The following is a 17917-nucleotide window of genomic DNA, read 5'->3' on the forward strand; positions in this document are numbered from 1 at the left end:
CTCTTTTTTTTTAAGAGTTAGGACGGTTCAGATGGGAGGCAATCGAGTCATTTTTCCTTTTTTCTCCCATCCCAAGTCCCAATCGGCAACATCTACCAAATGAATACTTTGGCACACATGCTGCATATTCGCTGCAAAAATCAGGTTTGAACGTCGGTCTACCATTCAAACGAATTTTTAACCTCTTCTGGTGGTCAACTTACCTATGACAAATTAGTTAGCAATTGAGTTGATGGGGCAACATTGAATGACCACCCGTATATGTTTTTATGGTAAGTAAAAGTTTGAGCACAATCAGTTTTTTTTTTTTTTTTTTTTGCTGACGGAGTGGGTGTCCGGGTCAAGTCCTTAAAGGCGGCCCGACTAATCCCACTTCGGCCCGGCCCAGCGCCCCAACCAGACCTAGCACGTTAGATGCACGGAGAAACCGATGTTGCTGCGGAGATTCGATCCCGGGACATGAGAACCCAAGGAAGAGGCGCCAACCACCAGCCCATTCACGTGGGGGCAATCAGTTTTAATAACTATCATGGGTTTGAGCATGTCTCGAAATCATAAATCTTACATTAGTAACAAAATTCAAATACATAAACCCTATGTGAAGAAATGCTCTGTCCTTACCATCCAAACTAATTTAGGTTGGCACTACCATATTAAGTGAAGTCTACTTCTCTTTTAGTCGTTTTTTTTGTGTTATTTTGTTATCTTTCATGCGTATCATGCTCTGGAATTTCTGCCCCTTCTCTTGACGTACATTGTTTCAATATGTGATTAAATCTTTTTTAAATTTCATTATTAGCATACTTTTCTGAACTAAAAGTGCTATAATAATTATTTTAAATTTTTAAAATTATCTTTTCTTAAACACACTCAACTTCTAATCTTATGTTATCCATCTATTTTAGAAATAAATGTGATTGTGTGGGGTTGTTGTGTTTTTTTTTTATGGTAAGAAATAGATGTTGCTTTTGTTACATATATACAAGCATAGTCATAATTCGGTTTTTTTTTTTTTTTTTGTTTGTGGAAAGGAAGAATTTTTTGTATTAGCAAAATGTTGTAAACAAACGAATAGTTTATCTAACTTGCACCAAATGTTGTATAAAAGGTTTTAGCAATCAAACACAACTACACCTTTCACCTATCCATAATTGCACTTCCCTCAGTCCATAGTGGCGGCATTCCTCACTGACATGAATCAACTTCTGATGGCACATATACGTTTACCCCTTTAATAGCCATATGATACATTTTACAGTTCTAAGAAGGCACATAAGGGTGCGATCATACCAGCACTAATGCACCGGATCTCATCAAAACTACGAAATTAAGTGTGCTTGAATGAGAATAGTACTAGGACGAGTGATCCCCTGAAAAATCCTAGTGTTGTACCCCTCCCTTTTATGCAACTAGCATAGGGAAAAAGAAATAGGGATATAATCATAGAATCGGATTCGAAGGTGGAATTGGAGTTGATGGTAGAAGCAGCGGCCACATCGTCTTACCATTATTTGGTTAAGTAGATAAGAACCATGAAGAACAGAGAATGGTCATGCAAACTATAACATATCTGGAAGGAAGGGAATAGATGTGCAGACTGGCTAGCAAAGGAAGCAATCTAACTACAGCTACCAAATAGACCGATAGAAGAACCACCGACCGGACTCGAGGAGTTATTAAGAGCTGATGTAATTGAGGTCACAGCCCCATGCTTAGTATCGTGTTAAGAGGCAGTTGCCTCTCATTTGTATAAAAAAAAAGATACATAAAACTGAAAATTACCCAAACAATGCTGCTAAAAGCAGAAGTGTTGAAATATGTTCTTAGTGGAGGCAAGGACTGGGGAAGCCTAGCAACAAGACAAATACGAGAATACAATTGCCCCAGATCAAGATTTTTTTTCTTACTTTTCTCTCATCGGAAGAGGATAATGTGCGAAGTGAATCACACAAATATGAGATTTCCACATAAATTATGAAGAATGAAAATAATATGATAGATTAGGGTTGACAGAGGACTCGACTTTGACAGGTCCCCCAAATGTTTAAAGCACCAAATGTTTGGCTAAATGGGTGTCCAAAAAACACTTTATAATTAATTTTTATTTTAAAATAGAACTAATCTGGAATAAAAATCTAACTACAGTGACCAGTACTTATATACAATCATATGATAAATTAGGTGTAATGTATATATGTTCATATATATGAAAGTAAATATTTTAATTAGAGTTATTTTTCACTCCTGTATAGCATGCCTAATTGAAAAAAAATTAATGGATTGTGGGTTATTTGGGTTTTACCCATATTGAATATTATATTATATGTTTAAAAATTATTTCTAATTTTAAAATAACTTTAAAAAATAACTAATCTTATATTAATGATATCTAAAATAACTTTAAAAAATAACTAAACTTATCTAAATGCTTTCTATGAAATTATTACATGAAACTATAGTAAAATTTTTTCAAATCACAATTATTAAAATCTTACATATTCCATAAATTACTTCCTTTCACCACCATGTCATTGATTAGTATTCAAATTGTTCATCATCTCTTCCCTTAATTTTGAATTAATTTAATACAAAAAGAGAATTAATTGTTATATCGATTGATTTACCAATATGGTTGGAAACTAAATATTTATTGATTAAAAAACTGAATTGCTGGGTCTTTTCTACTTAATTAAATATGAATATATAGTTCTAAATTTATGGTCATTATAAAAATTTAAATTATCTAAAAAAAATATCTACCTAGTTTTTTGTATAGGATATATTATTTGATATATACTATCATATTATAGTGAAAGTATGTAAATAAAATTTTAAAAATTAGTAAATAATTAAATATTTAGAATACATTAATTTTTTAAAATTAATATAAATGAACATGTAGGATTGTTGTTAATTTTCATATTTAAATTATTTATATTTGCATTAATTCACAATAAATAAGAAAAGAGACCGTGTTAAGGTACGGGCAAAATTCTAGTTTAGATTTGATAATGAATACCTGATGGGTACATACTAAAAACAATCTTAGGTAATAACCTTAATATAATCCGAATCCTCTTAATAATAATGTTAATTGTATTCACTATATGTTATTTGCACTCTCACTATCCTATTTTTATTTTGATGAGACCATATTATCCCATTTATAATTTCATCTCTTTGTCTATATGTTAATTTTACTAGATTTTCTCTTATATTCTAAAACCAATTAATTATTCCATTACACATTAAAATAGTTAATTTAAAATTGTCACTAATATGTATTATGTATTTTTCTACAAAACTTCATAAAATTATATGATGCCAAAGATCAATTTAGCAATGTAATATGAACAAATTCCAAACTCCAAGTCCAAAAAAATAAATAAATAAAAAATCCCAAGGTTCAAAGATGACAAAAAATTGAGTATAACTATAATGTCTTATAAATAGGATACTAATACTTTAAAAAATCTACTAAGAATAGCTCATATAGCCACCATAGATGGACTGAAACTTTCTAGTATATTTCAACAAAATCTTATGATGCAATGGAACCTTAATTGTATTCATAAAAAATCTGCAAAATTGAAATTGAAATTGAAATAAGAAAATGACAAATAAATTAAAAAACAGTTATGTAGATTTAGAAAAAGAGAAGCAAAAGTTAAATTTTTTTACCTTTTGGACATGTATGTGCCCAACTTCCTTACATGTGAACACAAGATAGGGTAGGAAAAGAAATTAGGGCAAAGGTAATATGATTCCATCAAGATGAAAATGAGGTAGTAGAAGTACAAATAATATAAGGGGAGTGCAAATAACATTACCCAGAATTAATCACTAATTCGCCTTTCTTTTGGTTTGTTTATTTATTGTTTGGGTTGATTGTGATTCCCATTTACAGCCTATGTTGGTTGGTGAATTGAAAGATTTTATCAGAATACTGTTGGCGGAGACAATTTACTGCTGGCGACATAACTAGGTGCTTCAAGCAGTTTTGAATCAATACCGGCCCCCGGGCGCCCGCGGGAGGGAGAGTTTTTTTTGGGGGGGGGTTCTACAGCAATAATCACGCAATGATGTTATCTATAGTGAAACATCTAATTCAGAAATATGGATCTTATAAAAAAAGCCACACACTGCAACAAACGCACAGTTACAAGATTTGAACTAAACACTTTTGTTTTAGGCCCTCAACATTAATCGCTGCTACCATTGTTCAGGGAGGACTAGCAAACGTTGTTTGAGACCATAGTTCACTTAAAGCGTTTCTTACATATTGTTAATCAACACAGTTCTCAAATCAGCAACGCGCGAGAGATCTTTTATAATAAAATGGTCCATTATTATCAATTGAATCAATTTTTATTGACCGTTTCAAAATATTTTAATTTCTATTGTAAGAGCAATAGTTAGTATATACACATCTGTTGTTCTAATGCATTCTATTTTTTTCTTTTTTTTCGTTTTGCATGCTATTTTATTTATATTTTAAACACATTTTTGAACTCATCTTTTTATATTTTCTACTTTCACATATATCAATCACACCACAAAAATGCTACAATAATTATTGCAAACAATTTCAAAAAAAAATACAATAATAACGCCAATAAATATAAGAAATTCTATTATGTGAAACACAAAAGAACGAGAAGTTTATTCCGGGCCTATTCTAGTGAGGGCTAACGAATAAAAGAGTAACTAAAGAACAGGTACAACGGGATGAAAAAAAATAAAATAAAAATGATAGTTCCTACATATATATAGTCAGTTATAAACCAATACAGTAAAGAAAAAGGAACAGGGAATAACTAACTGAATCTATGAGTAAGTAATGAGTATGATGTTAATTAATCGCAGTGTAATATGACAAACGAGCTAAGGATCGAAACCTACCACCGATGGAGCAACCCGTAACAATGGCTCTACAGTATTTGGCAGAAATTTCCTAGCAAAGAGGAAACAATTTTTAGTCGTCTCTCCATTATATTTGCATGTCCTACGTCGAATTCCATTCAAAAGCTCGTCCGTCACGTCTGCCCTTCCGTATTTCCTGGGATGCGGACCACCCTTGGACCAGTCAACCCATGTAATGCTCCTATTGGAACTCATTTCTGGGTAAAGAATGTTGACCAACGTGGGCAAATAATGTTCATCGTTGTAACATGGTGCCAGGCAATACTGGTGGAAAACACGGTAGTATTTGGTGTCGGAGACAATTCCAACGGCGAGATCGCGATCGACTTCGAACCATTGAGACCCTTTTCGCCATTGCTCGATGGTAATCGTGGGAAACATCTGGCGGTTGTAGCGGCCGCGGCCTGGTTTCCTTGGGTCGTCGAATGAGCCCAGGAAACTTTGGTTGGAGCTCATGAGATAGTCGTAAACGGTAGTGAAGTTGAATAATGGAATGCATGAATCCGAGAGTAATACGAATCTTTGGTTGGAAAAGTCAAGGAGAGCATTTGCTAAAAGTCTTCGTTCAGCATCAATCATGTTTATTCTTCCCCATGATACTGGCTGCATCAAGAATCAAGAAGATTTGAAGGTGAGCAAATATTGCATGGCAAGTTAAATAAGTACTATTAAAATGCACACTTTTTTTTTTGTTTGTTTAATAGCTGGTCACATACTGCTCATGCCAGCGAATAAAAATAAGATCTGCTACATAATTAGACCATAAATCAGGTACCTTTAGATTTCGGCAATTATATTAGTAAAAATAAAGAGGCTGGTTTGTTTGGATTCTGGTTGTTCGCAGAAATTTTTTTTACGTTTTTCGTGAATACATTTCTCAATCACCCTTTTATCTTACATATATCGAATCGTTACAAAATAATTTGTCACAAATAAATCAAGCGAACAAAAACGAAAATAACATTAGACAAAATGATTTGCCTAATTTGAGCCCACGGCTGTGGTAACTGGTTAAATACGACAAATACTAGAAAATATAAAAGGAGAAATTGAGGCAATGAAGTGCTATTTAATTTTCAGCTTATACAAGTGCAAATAGCAATTGAAGCAATGACGGACCATCCTAACATGGCCAATAGCAAATATAAAATAGCTATTTGCCATTTTCAGCTTATTTAAGTGCATTGCATTGCGGGCAGTGCTACAATTTGGTGTGAGAGTGCTTCTCCTAGAAACGATAATTACAGATGTCAACAATTAGTGGCAGTTACTTGCCAACCGAGAGCACGCAAGTATTGAAAGCATTCCGCTTTTATTTGCCGTGTCAATTATGCAAAAGAATTTTGCAGTCAAGTCAACCAACGTTTTTTTTTTTTTCTAATTTTATTCTTCTTAGTCTACCACGAGAAAATGTTGATTGGTGGATTTGTACCATTTGGATTGCTTTTTTTTTTTTTCTTGGGAGCTTCTAGGAATTTATGTAGAAGTCTAGTGTGTTTTTTTTTAGGATGAATATAGCATATGTGAGATTAAGAAAAAAAGTGATTGAAAATGCGTGAAAAAATATTTTTTCATGACCAGTAGTACTAAAAGAAAATTTTCACAAAAATGGTGATCCAAACAAGATATATGAGAAAACAAACCTTGCTAGGAATTCTTCTCCCGTAGAAAACAGAACCTTGAGGCCATGAGTCATTGCAGGAAGGATGAGGATGCAGGTAAATGGAGTAAAGCCCTTGATAACCCTTGAAGAACTTCTCCCACAGAGGAGCAAGAGGCAGAGGGCCTGGTGTCAAGAACATAAATGCCACCTTAGGCAAAAACTTGTGAGGAAATTCTTTGATTTGCGGAACCATCGAAGCTCTCCAAAACAACTCTTCATCAGTCATGTTATGCATCAAAGATGCCTGCTCTCTCAAAGATACTACTATTGTGGCAGAATTAGAGGCACCATTTGAAGTATGATCGGTAGAAAGCACCGCTACTGACTTTGGCTGTGGAGGTGGAGGTGGCTGTGGAGGGGAATATTGAGGAGGTTGTGATGCTAACGATGATGTTTGAACTGTTGTGAGCCGGGAAGATAGCAGAAAAGCGGCAGGGAAGGTGAAGGAGAAGCTTTTGAGACACAAGGTGAAAACTAGGCCGACCGATAAACCAATAAGAAAGAGTAGGGAATTGAAGACATAGCAACTTGTTTGAGAATTAAAGCGTTGTTTGCCCATTTTTCTGGGTCATAGAGGCATTGGATTGGAGAATAGAGAATATGAGGAGGGATGGATGATGGATGTAAATGTGGAATTTGGACGAGTTCTTGTAAAATACTAGCGTTTGCTAAATGCCAAAAGAGTGGACTTGCAACGTAAGTTATGCATTCGATCGCGCCCCTTAAATTATTGCAAAACATCATCGAATTGGGGCCTGACCTGACGTAGCATAGCTGAGACTGAGAGCTAGGAGGTCGTATACCGGCCGTAAGCGTACTTCCTAGGATGGTTCGTTTTCATTGGGATTATTTAACTAACTCCTTTCTAACCTATGAACTCCTGGCAAGTCGTCCTAAGGTGTGAACCACTTGTCTTAAGAAAGTGAAAGCATTGGAGAAATTTGAGAACTGTTCTCCTTTATTTCTTTTTTTTTTCTTCAAAAAAAATTTTTTTTTTGCTTTGGTTTCTTTTTCTTTTTTTCTTTTTTCTCCCTCGGTAAGGAATAAGGATATCCACCTCTCCACACCTACGTAACGTAGCTGGTACCAAAATAAGAAGGGCTTTCTTAGGATCATTCAATTAATAATGCAGACTGCAGTACAGAAACTTATAAATGCAAAAAAAAGAACAGGTGAAGTCGCCAAGTGTTAATAATTTTGAAGTTTCAGAAGTTGAAGTCGTCAAGTCTTAATGATTTTATACAGAACTCCTCCTGGAAGGTGTCAGACGACTCAGACCAGGATTTTAGCAACTAGTACGTTGAAAGAACCAAGGCCACAACTGTTTTTACTTGCTCGTAACTTCAGTCACTGTTGTGTAGTCAAGATCAAATGACAATGACCAATGTGCTTACTGCATATTGTGCTGTGTATAACAACTGGAGTTGAAAATGCTGTGTATAATGGTTCATGCAGGTGCCCATTAAAAGAAAGAAAAGGCGAAAGGGCCGCAGATCAGATCAGCACTGAATTCCCAGAGCTTGGTCAAAAAATAAAAGTTAGAGCGTGAAAGTGATTTAAACCTAATACTCTTTAACGGTATGATAGGATGCGCCTTAATTTGTGAATGCGGTAAGGATTTGTCAAGAGGGGAGAATATTCCACTACTAGAAAGTCCCGCAGTCTCGCTACGCGGCAAGATTTTTGTTACATCGTAGCATTTCTTGCACTTTGCATCCGTTTAGCAGGTTTTCTTGGTAGACCCTGCAATGTGACCTTAATTTAATTTTCTTCCCTTTTGGCACAGCACTTAAAATAAAATTCGAATTGAGGCATGTTTGTGTGCCACCAATGTCCCTTTTTTTTTTTTTCTTTTTGTCCGAATACAATAGAATCTGTTTTAAATCTACTCCTACTCTATCATAGGAGGAGAGGGTCTGAAGAAGTTCAGGAAAAATTCAAAGGGAACTGAACCACTACCGATCCAAACGGATGCTGACGCATCCATTGAGAAAATCTCCAAGAAAACCTGAATTTGTAGAATGCAGGCAAAGAATTTTTAAAACTCTCTTAGTGGCCAACTCAAGAATTTTTCAATTTTCTTAAAGTTCAAATAAATGTAGATTTCGATCGAAGTCATTAATCACCACACTATTGTCGGGCTTTGAAAGTGCCGAAAGCGTGCTGTAGCTTTCAAAATCCGCTAAAACTAGTGCCACCTGAAGGCGTAGTAGTGAGTGATTCACGCCCTCTAATGTTTAACTGAGTCGAGTCATTGCGAGCACTCAAACGCTGTCGTAAGTATGGGGGCCAGGCCAACATCTTCTTCTGCCAAGAGCAAGAAAAGACGATCCGGGTCGGATTTAAACTTCCAGCGCCGGAAATCCGCAAACAGATAACTCTCATTAGAAGAATTGTATAGAGCAGAAGCACAGGAGCCATGGAAGAAGGCGAAAGAAGAGAAGCAGCCATAGCTTCCGCAGCTTCTCTGCAGCCCAATTTCACGCCCAAGAAAAGCAACATCACCCCATCCCAGCTCTCCAAATTCCATGTGAGCACCGCATCGTACCCCTCTCATCTGCCCTATATTTTCTTTCGATGTTTCCGTAGTTAATGACTTAAATTTTCCCGAATTGTACTGGAAACATATTATGATTATTATACCCTGTCAGGTCGATGATATTTGCTCTATAGCTACATGGGCTCTTGATATCAGCTGCTGAAATTGTCGTCTTCTTTCTTTAATGTCAGGAATTGCACAAGAGGCGTTTAAAAATAAAGGCAAAATCGAAAACTAAAACGAAAATCAAGGGTAGGCTGCACAGTGATATGACATGAATCATGAATGTTGTTTTTCTCCCTTTTTAAAAAAAAAAAAAAAAAATTATTTATAACTTGAGCGATTTGGTGCTATTGTTGCAACCTTTTTTTAGGACCTGAGGGGAATGGGAAATCCCATGAGAATGGAAGCAATGGTAAGGAACGTGTTGGTAAAGCGTCAGGTGCAACAACAACGGTTGAGGGATCTAGTGTTCCATTCTCAAACGGCAGTGCCGAGGAAAATTCCAGCGTGCAGGAAAGTGTAGCAGCCCATCCTGTGTCAACGACGAAGCGCCAGAAGAAATTACATTGGGGGTACTATCTGCTGCTCTTTGTTGATCTTCCATTCAAATAGAGATAAGATCATGGTTTACCTGCGTGATTTAATGGGACGATGAGGCTCTAGAAGCCATAATCCTTTTGCCAGTTCTAATTCTACCATTCTTTTCCTCTTTCTGTTCATATTTTATTCTTTGCTCACTCTCTTCATTTCATTTTCTTGCTTTTGCAGGCTTGATACAAAAGAAAGATGGGAGATGAAAGCCAACATGTAGAGAGAATTCCTTATTACGAGTGTAATGAGAGATTTATGTCGTGAATTAACCCGACACTGATTGTTGTCGAAAGGTCCCCTGTAGAATGTCTGCCCTATTTCTCTTTCCCCCAGATTGCTTCGCTCGTATGTCATGCTGAATAATTGGATGATCATATATAGGATGTTGCATTACATTTTTGTGGACCCGCAGGAAGTTTTTGTACCTCAGACGATCCACCTGTCTTTACCTTCTTATAGCATTACGCTCAGCCAATAATGAGTAGTTAATGGGATGCTTCTTTCTGTGACATACGAATTTCAAAATGTGTCAGTGTTACAGTGCGCGTCCTGGAAGGCTGGAACAACTTCCTGCTAACGAGGCATTTCTGGTGGTATTAATGCAGAATTCTCTCAGAAATTTCATCAATGAAGATAACTGATAATCGCACCTAATCTGCATATGCGAATACACCCGTGAAATAGTTTGCTATCATGTAAGTTCCAGGCTCCAAAGAGAATATGGACGAAAAGTACGGTGTACATCATTTGCATCAGAGACGTTCAAAGCCTGCACCCCTATTTACAACTTTTTATTTGCAAATCACCCTACAACAGAACCATGCTCTCCCCACATTGACACGAGACTCGAAAAAATGATTTTAGAGCCCAGTGGCAAAGTCACCGGTGCTCTTCACATCAATCCCGATGTTGTTGCAAACGCAAATCACACATGACTGTTAAGTCAGTACCCCGCACTAATTACAGAAACCAAACGACAAGCTAGATTGTAGGCAGTACAACGTCCACTCAGCAAAAACTGTGTGGAGAAAATATTCTGATCAAGCCCGCAAGGTTGAAGAGGCTAGAGAAGTTTATCCATCACAGGTCTCAAACTGCAGGGTTAAGTGCACGCTCTATCTCCTCGAGCGACCGCCCTTTTGTCTCGACAACATTACCAGCTATGTACAAAACTGCTAGAAGACATATAGATGCAAATCCCAGGTAGACTTTACTGATCCCGTACTTGTTGACAAAGCTCAAGAAGTAGAGGCCTATGACAAAGTTCGAGATCTGTATAAATATGTAAAAAGCAAATTAGCGATGCTGACAAGAGATTAACATAGAGATCATATTGCATTGGCACAGCAAGAATGGCGAAGGAAAGTAAGTAATCAAAATAAACGTATTGCACAAAAAGAACAGACGAATGAAGATCTCCATAAATTTTGAGGGCTATTCACAAATGCATAGCAAAATTGTACTCATCCAAATTGCCTAGGAATTATCTGATCCTACTAAAAGGGCTAAAAAATTCGAGAATGCTATCAAATTAAGACTGCATAAAAGTCCGCCTCAAGCAGGTGAACTGTATCATTAAATAAAAACACTAGACTGCAGAAAGAAAGAAAGCAGGTAAGAGAAAAACAACCGTAGAAGTAAGATCACACCATTTGAAGTAATGACTCACCCAATGCATGCCCAACGACAATGCAACTGCTTTTGCTCTAATTCGAGAGGCAAATATTTCAGGTAGTAGAAGCGCAGGAACAGGACCAGCACCAAGTGAAAAGGACAACACATAACTGTATTTTTTTGAGAAACATGAGTTTGCATTTCACTGATTGTATGTAAAATTCTAGATGCAAATACTCAATCCCTTCAAATGAAACTTTAAATTTTGAAACCAAGCAGTTAATATTATACTTACAGAACTGTACCAATTACAGCAAGAGTGCCTGAATATGGAGCCAGAACACTCCACGTAAAGGACAGCGACAGTAGCACCATGGAAGTAGCCTAAAAAGAAGAGAGAGAAGAGAAAATAACAACTCAAATCTACAGCAGCCTAAAAAGGAGAGAGAGGAGAAAATAACAACTCAAAATCTACAGCCAGCTGAAGCTGGGAAAAGCCGACATCCAAACACCATAGAGCAGTGGACAAATAAATTATTAAATGCTATGCGCCCAGGTCTGCAATAGGTGTTCAAAGTCCAGGCCCACCCAAGTTAAAGGTTTCAGCTATTCACCACATTAATGCAACAATCAGTTACAGTCGTACTTAAGTATTGGTCTACAGTGGTAAATCATCATATCCTTTTCTTAGCAATGTTTGACGTTTGATATAGCAACAAAACTCTCCAGAGCCAATGCTAAAGTAGACTTACTGCACTCTGAAATCAAAATCATCATAGCTGTTCATAAGAAGTTGTCCCATCCAAGTTATTAAAATCCCTCCATATTTATGAGGCACTATCAAGGTTAACCTAATGCAGGCCAAAAGGACACCAAATATTGCTTAGGAAATTTAGGTCTCTAAGCAGGAACTAGATAACAAGCAGATGGACAACTAGAATTGGATTATTCGCTGCATCACCATCAGACGTCCATGACAGCAATTGATAAGGTGCAAGCTCGGGAACTAAAATAAGGCCATTCTGGCAAAAATACTTGCCAGAAAAGATGGTCCTGTTCTTATGCATGCTCTTTAATATTGACGCAGGAACATTTGCCAGTCCTACAGTGATAGCAGCCTATGCACCGGGCTTTCACCATCCTAGTTTTTCATATTCTATAGCAATAATTTTGGGTTAAGAGCATCTAAAATCATTTAGGTTAAGAGCATCAGCACAGAGGCAACAGAACACCATAGAATGCCATTGTTCCATTGTATTTTAACCACCTCATACAACTTACAAGTAGATCACTTAAATCCAACTCCTCAGAGCCACCATTAATTTTTTCAGCACCCAGTAAAAATATATTGGTGGGCTACTATAGATCACTTGGTACCGTGCTAGAATAGACACACATATTTACCTGTTAGTCAAGCTCATTAACAGAATAATGAGTTTATTCTTGTAGATATAATTTTTATTTGATTTTAAGTGCAAAATTAGATGTAAAATCTCCAAAGACATAGCTTTGCAGCACATACCATTCCAGCAAAGCTTAAAAGCAAAAGACTTTTCCTTCCTTGTTTGTCCATCAATGATGATGCAACAGTTGTACCTAGGAGAATAAAATGCATCCAGTCAGATGAAAATGATCCTCAACTAGGAAAGATATATATTCTGAAAATGCTAATCAGGCAGCTAACCAAGGACATTTGAAGCTCCAACAAGAGCGCTGGCCGCAACATCAGATTGAATTCCAGCACTCCGAAAAACCGAAGTTGAATAATAAACAACAGCATTTATACCAGCCAACTGCTGGAACAAAAAGAGAGCAGCCCCAACACTGACAACTGTACAAAAATCAACACAGAATTGCTTGAGCACATCAGTGAAGGTGTTTAATAGACAGACACAGACCCTTAATTTCTCAATTTTTACTCACAACACCAAAATAAAAACAAGGCTCAAAGCCAGTCCACTGCCGATATGCATAGTCAAGCTTGCTGAATCCCAATTGCCATCACCAAAAAGGTGAAAGCATATGCACATAAACCAAAAAAAAAGATTATTCTCGGAAGTACTAGGGTGCACTGTGTGTCTTGACACATGTAGACCTAAGACCTTAGAAGGTATGAGCAGAACTTGAGATAAACCATAAACACAACATGAACAGAAGGCATAACAACATTCATCTGAACAATTTTCATTGCCCCTCTCTAGGACATGGGATATCAATTTAGGCAACTCCTATTGACAATAGTACTATGTATTTACAGATGATCAAATGGATGATGCACCAAATTAGCAAAACACAACAAACTAACACAATCAACTTGCAGCTGTTTAAAATCTGTACCTTTAGGAATAAGCCTGGTCATACAACAAGCACTTAAATATACTGATACTAACCTTAAAGATAAAATCAACGTCAAAACTGAGTCAAGACAGACAAATCATTCAAGAAGAAGTCTATGAAATTCCAAGATTTTTGCTTCACATGCAAATGGAAAGAAGGAAGCAAATAATTGTATGTTAAACAGCAGCTTGATTACTTACAAACAGTATAGCACGTCAGTCCATAACAATTGTAATTTTACCTATTAAGTCGGGATGTGTACAATTATGAATGTCAACTCTAAATATGTGTTCAATGACACAACCTTAACTAAATCATTGTACGTAAATTTCTGATAAAATTGCATCGTAAATAAAGGTATACCTTTCCAGTACCGGCTACTAAAAAGATCAAACCAACCAGCTTCGGGTTCTGAAGAACCTCGAGCAGCTGCTTTCAAGTCATCCATGACTTCAACAACTCTTTCCTTTCCAAATAGCCTCTTTATTGACATTTCAGCCTCAGCTATTTTCCCTTGCTGCAATAAGAATATTCCGACTTAAGAATAGTTATTCATGACCATTAATTGGAGAACAACATGTTACTCAATCATTCACATATAAAATGAAAAGATGGATTTAAGAAATGGTGAAAAGATACAAGCTTATAACAGAACCTGGAAAAGCCACCTAGGGCTCTCAGGAGAAAAAACCATTCCCAGTGCCAACAGAATGGATGGAATAAAAGCAATGCCAAACATTGTTCGCCACCTTAGAAAGAAGCATAAGAATGGAGAATTTTAAATCAGTAAAAAGTTTTTTTAATTATCATAAAAACTTAAAATGTAACAAAGATATACCATAAAGGATTTCCTGCCAAGGGCAACCCAGCTACCAGTGCTGCTAGAATCCCGATACAAATAAATAGCTGGTTAACAGATCCAAGCGTCCCACGAATTTCAGTTGGTGAAATCTTTGAAAAAAAAAAAACAACAGCATGTCAGATGAACAGTAAGGAAGAAAACCAAGAACAAACTTATATATCAGATGAACATGACCTCAGATATGTAAAGTGGCACAATAGCAGATGAGATGCCAATACCAATGCCAGCCAGCAACCGCCCAACTATCATTGTCTGCACATTCTGGGCTGTTGTACTGAACATCATGAAAATTTTAAGCTTTATCCAATTAACAACACTAAACAAAACAACCTCATCATCAAAATTAAAGAACAAACCAAAGAAATGCTCCAACAGCAAGTGGAATGGCATCCAAGACAAATGTTTTGGTTCGACCAAATTTATCAGCCAAAGCACCCCCAGTAAATGAACCAACAGTTGCACCAGCAAGTAGAGTGCTAACCACCCATCCTATCCCAAACAAAAAAAGGAACAGAATGAGATCTCATTTCACACAATAAACGGGAAGAGAAGACCTATATGATCGCATTCCAATAAACAAGTGCTTAATGATTGATTATCTTACAAGAATATGTTGGAAATAAGATGAATATAGAAAAGCAGAATAAGCTAGATGCACAAAAAAAAAGGTACAAATGAGACTTGCCTTGCAACACAGTGTTCTCAGAAATCCCAAGATCCTTTGCAAGGTACTCCAGGGCACCATTAACCACCCTAAATCAAGCAAGATGGATGACTAAGCCTCGTTTTACAGCTGAATGTTAGATAAAATAGAAGCAAAAAATAAATAAATAGATGATTGCACAAAAAAGTAAACTCTAATTGAACTGCCATGGCATCTGTACAAGTCAAGCTCAAAATTTCAGACAGTGCAAGCAGATCCAGTTATTGAGGCTTGGTCATACCCTAGATGATATCCAAACAGAATGGCTCCCAAACAAGCAACCCCCACATATGGCAAGACTGAACCAGACGATCTCTTCTGGATTTTGGCAGGCTCAATATCCTCAATATCTCCTCCTGTGGTTCCAAAGAAGTACATTACTGCCTAAGCAAACAAATTTCCTAATATAAGAATACATGTGATTTGATTTTTTTTTGGTATCGGTTTTTTTTGTTGTTGTTTTGGGGGGGGGGGGGGGGGGGGGTTGGTGGTGGTGGTGGTTTGCACATACTGCTCTATGAGATGCATTTATAGATATTTAAAGAAACTCAAGGAAACTAGTAAGAAAGTAACAAAAAAAAAGTCAGATTGTGAGTCATTAACGAGAAAGTTATTAACCTTGTACTCGTGATTACTGAAGCTATCTCATTTCTATTTAAAGCTCCATATAGTGTGAATCACGACTTCAAATGTGAACTCAAATTAGAGTCAGTTAACGCAGTCTACAGTGTGAAGTACAACTTCAAAAGTGAACTCAAATTTACTTAAGGTAGACAATCCCATTATCAGGGAATTTCCTAAGAACTCCCGCTATCTGTTAACAGCAATAGTGAGGATTATGGGACCAGTTTTGGATCGTTAGAGTTACATTACCACTAACTCGTTTCATCAATGCACCAAATGACAGATCACCATCTACCTCACTCGAAGCTCTAATCTGCTTCTGGTTGGTGACGTAATACTAGAAAGTCAAGAAACAAGCAGATAAAGAATTGTAGCATACATCCGCATTCCACATTCAAAGAAATAGAAATGAACCAGAAATGTAGAAAACTTGTCACACGGAGATACGCTTGTCATTTGGTCGATCAGGAGAAGTTACTCAGAAAAGAAGTGAGAGCGGAAGCGTGGAACCGACTGCATCTCATACCACTAAATTAAAATACTGAAAGTAATTAAAAGTATGTAGGGAGTATCCAAAATATATATATATATATACACACACACATATATATTAAAGACTTCTATCGTCCTTACTGAAATTTAATACAATATTACTCCTCACTCAAATACGGAAACTTCTAATTCGCCCCTAGCAAGTTTAATTAGTGCACAAATAGCAAGTTTAATCGGTAGTTGGTACCTCTTAACTAATTCTGATTTGTGCACTCAATTCCAAAACTAGCACCAATTCTGGGAGCAGAATAAATTGGAAATTAAGAATAATGCAATTTTAAAACAAACAGAAGGAGAAAACGAAAGCAATCAGACTGGTCAACTAACCAGTATCAGACTAGTCAACTAACCAGTAGAAGCCTGGGCATAGACTGATCTGGACTTGACCGACGACGGTCCGACGCGGCCGAGCTCGATTCCCATAGAAACCGAGTCCAATCGTAAACCGAAGCAGCTGCGGCTGCTCCTTTCAGCCGACATGCAGAGACTTAGATTTCTAGAATCAGTAGTCCTCCTACTCCTCAACTCTCCAAAACCAGCTGCTAACGCCCTACTACTCCTACTACTACGTCCACGCCGGGGAACGCCAACGCAGCCTACACTCCCCTTCGCCCCTACTCCTGCCGCAGCTGCGTATATTGAAGCTTGCATTTTCCACAGCCGTACCTACCTATATATCCATCCGAAGCCACAAAAGTCAACCGTTATTAAATAGAAAACGGAAACAAACTCAGCCGAATTATTTACAGGTAACATAATACTAATTAATATGCGCCCATTACAAGAAACGTGAATTTCAAACAACTTGCCAAAAACAGCAACAACAAAAAAAAAAGTAGGAGTATTTGTGTATGATATGATACATAAATATGCTTCTAGAAAATCAAAAAGTGAATTGTACCGAGCAGAGGTTTATGGTGCGATGAGAAAATGTGGGATCAAGAATAGAAATGGATCGTGTTTGGCAGTTGGTACAAGTGATGCAACAGGGATTATAGGGTGTAGTTTCAGAGGGGAAGAGGCTTTGTGGAATCCGGAAAATTATGAGGAGATTGAATTTGGAGAATTTTTTGGAGTATTCAATTGGAGATTACCGTAGTGTTTACCACTGCTGCTAATGGTGGTTGCTTTTTTTTTTTAGTTACTAACGATGATGTTGGGGGAGGATTCAACTAGTACTGTACTATTTTCCTCGTTACATTTCCGCTGCTATTTTTCTTCCCTTCTTTTCTTCCCTTCTTTTCTCCTTATGGGTACTTTTATTTTCACATTAATTGTTCGATTCCATTTCTTTCTTTCTTGGTGATTTTCATTGATTATTGTCGTATTTGACGTGGTGCAATTTGTTACTACTTTCATTCAATCTCACATTAGAGTGTACAACAAATTAGCACAGTAAATAAATGTAAGACAATAAACCACCAAGCCCTTGAAATCAAAATCATACGGGTGGGAGGCAAGGGTTCAAACCTTGCCTCCCACCAATATGCCATTCTTGTGGCTTGC

At 36.9% G+C, this 17917-nt stretch overlaps 3 protein-coding genes and 1 pseudogene across 4 annotated transcripts; 2 read left to right on the forward strand and 2 right to left on the reverse strand.

The window, feature by feature from the left end:
- Positions 1-1276: 1276 nt before the first annotated feature.
- Positions 1277-1395, forward strand: LOC140011514 (5S ribosomal RNA; annotated as a pseudogene).
- Positions 1396-4607: 3212 nt separating this feature from the next.
- LOC113701641 (glycosyltransferase BC10) lies at positions 4608-7262 on the reverse strand. Its single transcript, XM_027222396.2, has 2 exons — positions 6567-7262; positions 4608-5526 (listed from the first exon to the last, which is right to left on the reverse strand). Exons 1-2 carry the CDS (start codon positions 7143-7145, stop codon positions 4885-4887), a joined length of 1221 nt encoding a protein of 406 aa, XP_027078197.2. The 5' UTR covers positions 7146-7262; the 3' UTR covers positions 4608-4884.
- A 1605-nt stretch (positions 7263-8867) lies between these two features.
- LOC113701493 (uncharacterized) lies at positions 8868-10130 on the forward strand. The gene is made up of 4 exons (XM_027222190.2): positions 8868-9116; positions 9317-9377; positions 9499-9700; positions 9897-10130. Exons 1-4 carry the CDS (start codon positions 9006-9008, stop codon positions 9937-9939), a joined length of 417 nt encoding a protein of 138 aa, XP_027077991.1. The 5' UTR covers positions 8868-9005; the 3' UTR covers positions 9940-10130.
- Positions 10131-10387: 257 nt separating this feature from the next.
- LOC113701492 (plastidic glucose transporter 4) lies at positions 10388-17633 on the reverse strand. Of its 2 annotated transcripts, none has more exons than XM_027222188.2 (14): positions 17313-17632; positions 16762-17081; positions 15477-15591; positions 15218-15285; positions 14889-15021; positions 14707-14806; positions 14509-14621; positions 14326-14419; positions 14034-14187; positions 13018-13164; positions 12856-12929; positions 11629-11717; positions 11389-11503; positions 10388-10991 (listed from the first exon to the last, which is right to left on the reverse strand). In XM_027222188.2, exons 2-14 carry the CDS (start codon positions 17060-17062, stop codon positions 10809-10811), a joined length of 1686 nt encoding a protein of 561 aa, XP_027077989.1. In that variant the 5' UTR covers positions 17063-17081; positions 17313-17632; the 3' UTR covers positions 10388-10808. The 2 variants fall into 2 exon arrangements, with proteins under 2 accessions (XP_027077989.1, XP_027077990.1); XM_027222189.2 differs by having other exon boundaries at positions 10566-10991; positions 17506-17633.
- Between the last annotated feature and the right edge of the window lie 284 nt (positions 17634-17917).

This window comes from Coffea arabica, chromosome 7e (assembly GCF_036785885.1).
Source record: "Coffea arabica cultivar ET-39 chromosome 7e, Coffea Arabica ET-39 HiFi, whole genome shotgun sequence".
Lineage (NCBI taxonomy): Eukaryota > Viridiplantae > Streptophyta > Magnoliopsida > Gentianales > Rubiaceae > Coffea > Coffea arabica.

What these genes read in the sequence shown, in the direction of transcription:
- LOC113701641 (XM_027222396.2), bottom strand. Translation starts at nt 7,145, where the DNA reads ATGGGCAAACAACGCTTTAATTCTCAAACAAGTTGCTATGTCTTCAAT. An exon ending in GGAGAAGAATTCCTAGCAAG is followed by an intron (nt 5,527 to 6,566) that starts GTTTGTTTTCTC and finishes TTCTTGATGCAG; the next exon opens with CCAGTATCATGGGGAAGAAT.
- LOC113701493 (XM_027222190.2), top strand. Translation starts at nt 9,006, where the DNA reads ATGGAAGAAGGCGAAAGAAGAGAAGCAGCCATAGCTTCCGCAGCTTCT. An exon ending in CCCAGCTCTCCAAATTCCAT is followed by an intron (nt 9,117 to 9,316) that starts GTGAGCACCGCA and finishes CTTTAATGTCAG; the next exon opens with GAATTGCACAAGAGGCGTTT. An exon ending in AACTAAAACGAAAATCAAGG is followed by an intron (nt 9,378 to 9,498) that starts GTAGGCTGCACA and finishes ACCTTTTTTTAG; the next exon opens with GACCTGAGGGGAATGGGAAA.
- LOC113701492 (XM_027222188.2), bottom strand. Translation starts at nt 17,062, where the DNA reads ATGCAAGCTTCAATATACGCAGCTGCGGCAGGAGTAGGGGCGAAGGGG. An exon ending in CTATGCCCAGGCTTCTACTG is followed by an intron (nt 15,592 to 16,761) that starts GTTAGTTGACTA and finishes TTGGAACCACAG; the next exon opens with GAGGAGATATTGAGGATATT. An exon ending in TGGAGCTTCAAATGTCCTTG is followed by an intron (nt 12,930 to 13,017) that starts GTTAGCTGCCTG and finishes TTATTCTCCTAG; the next exon opens with GTACAACTGTTGCATCATCA.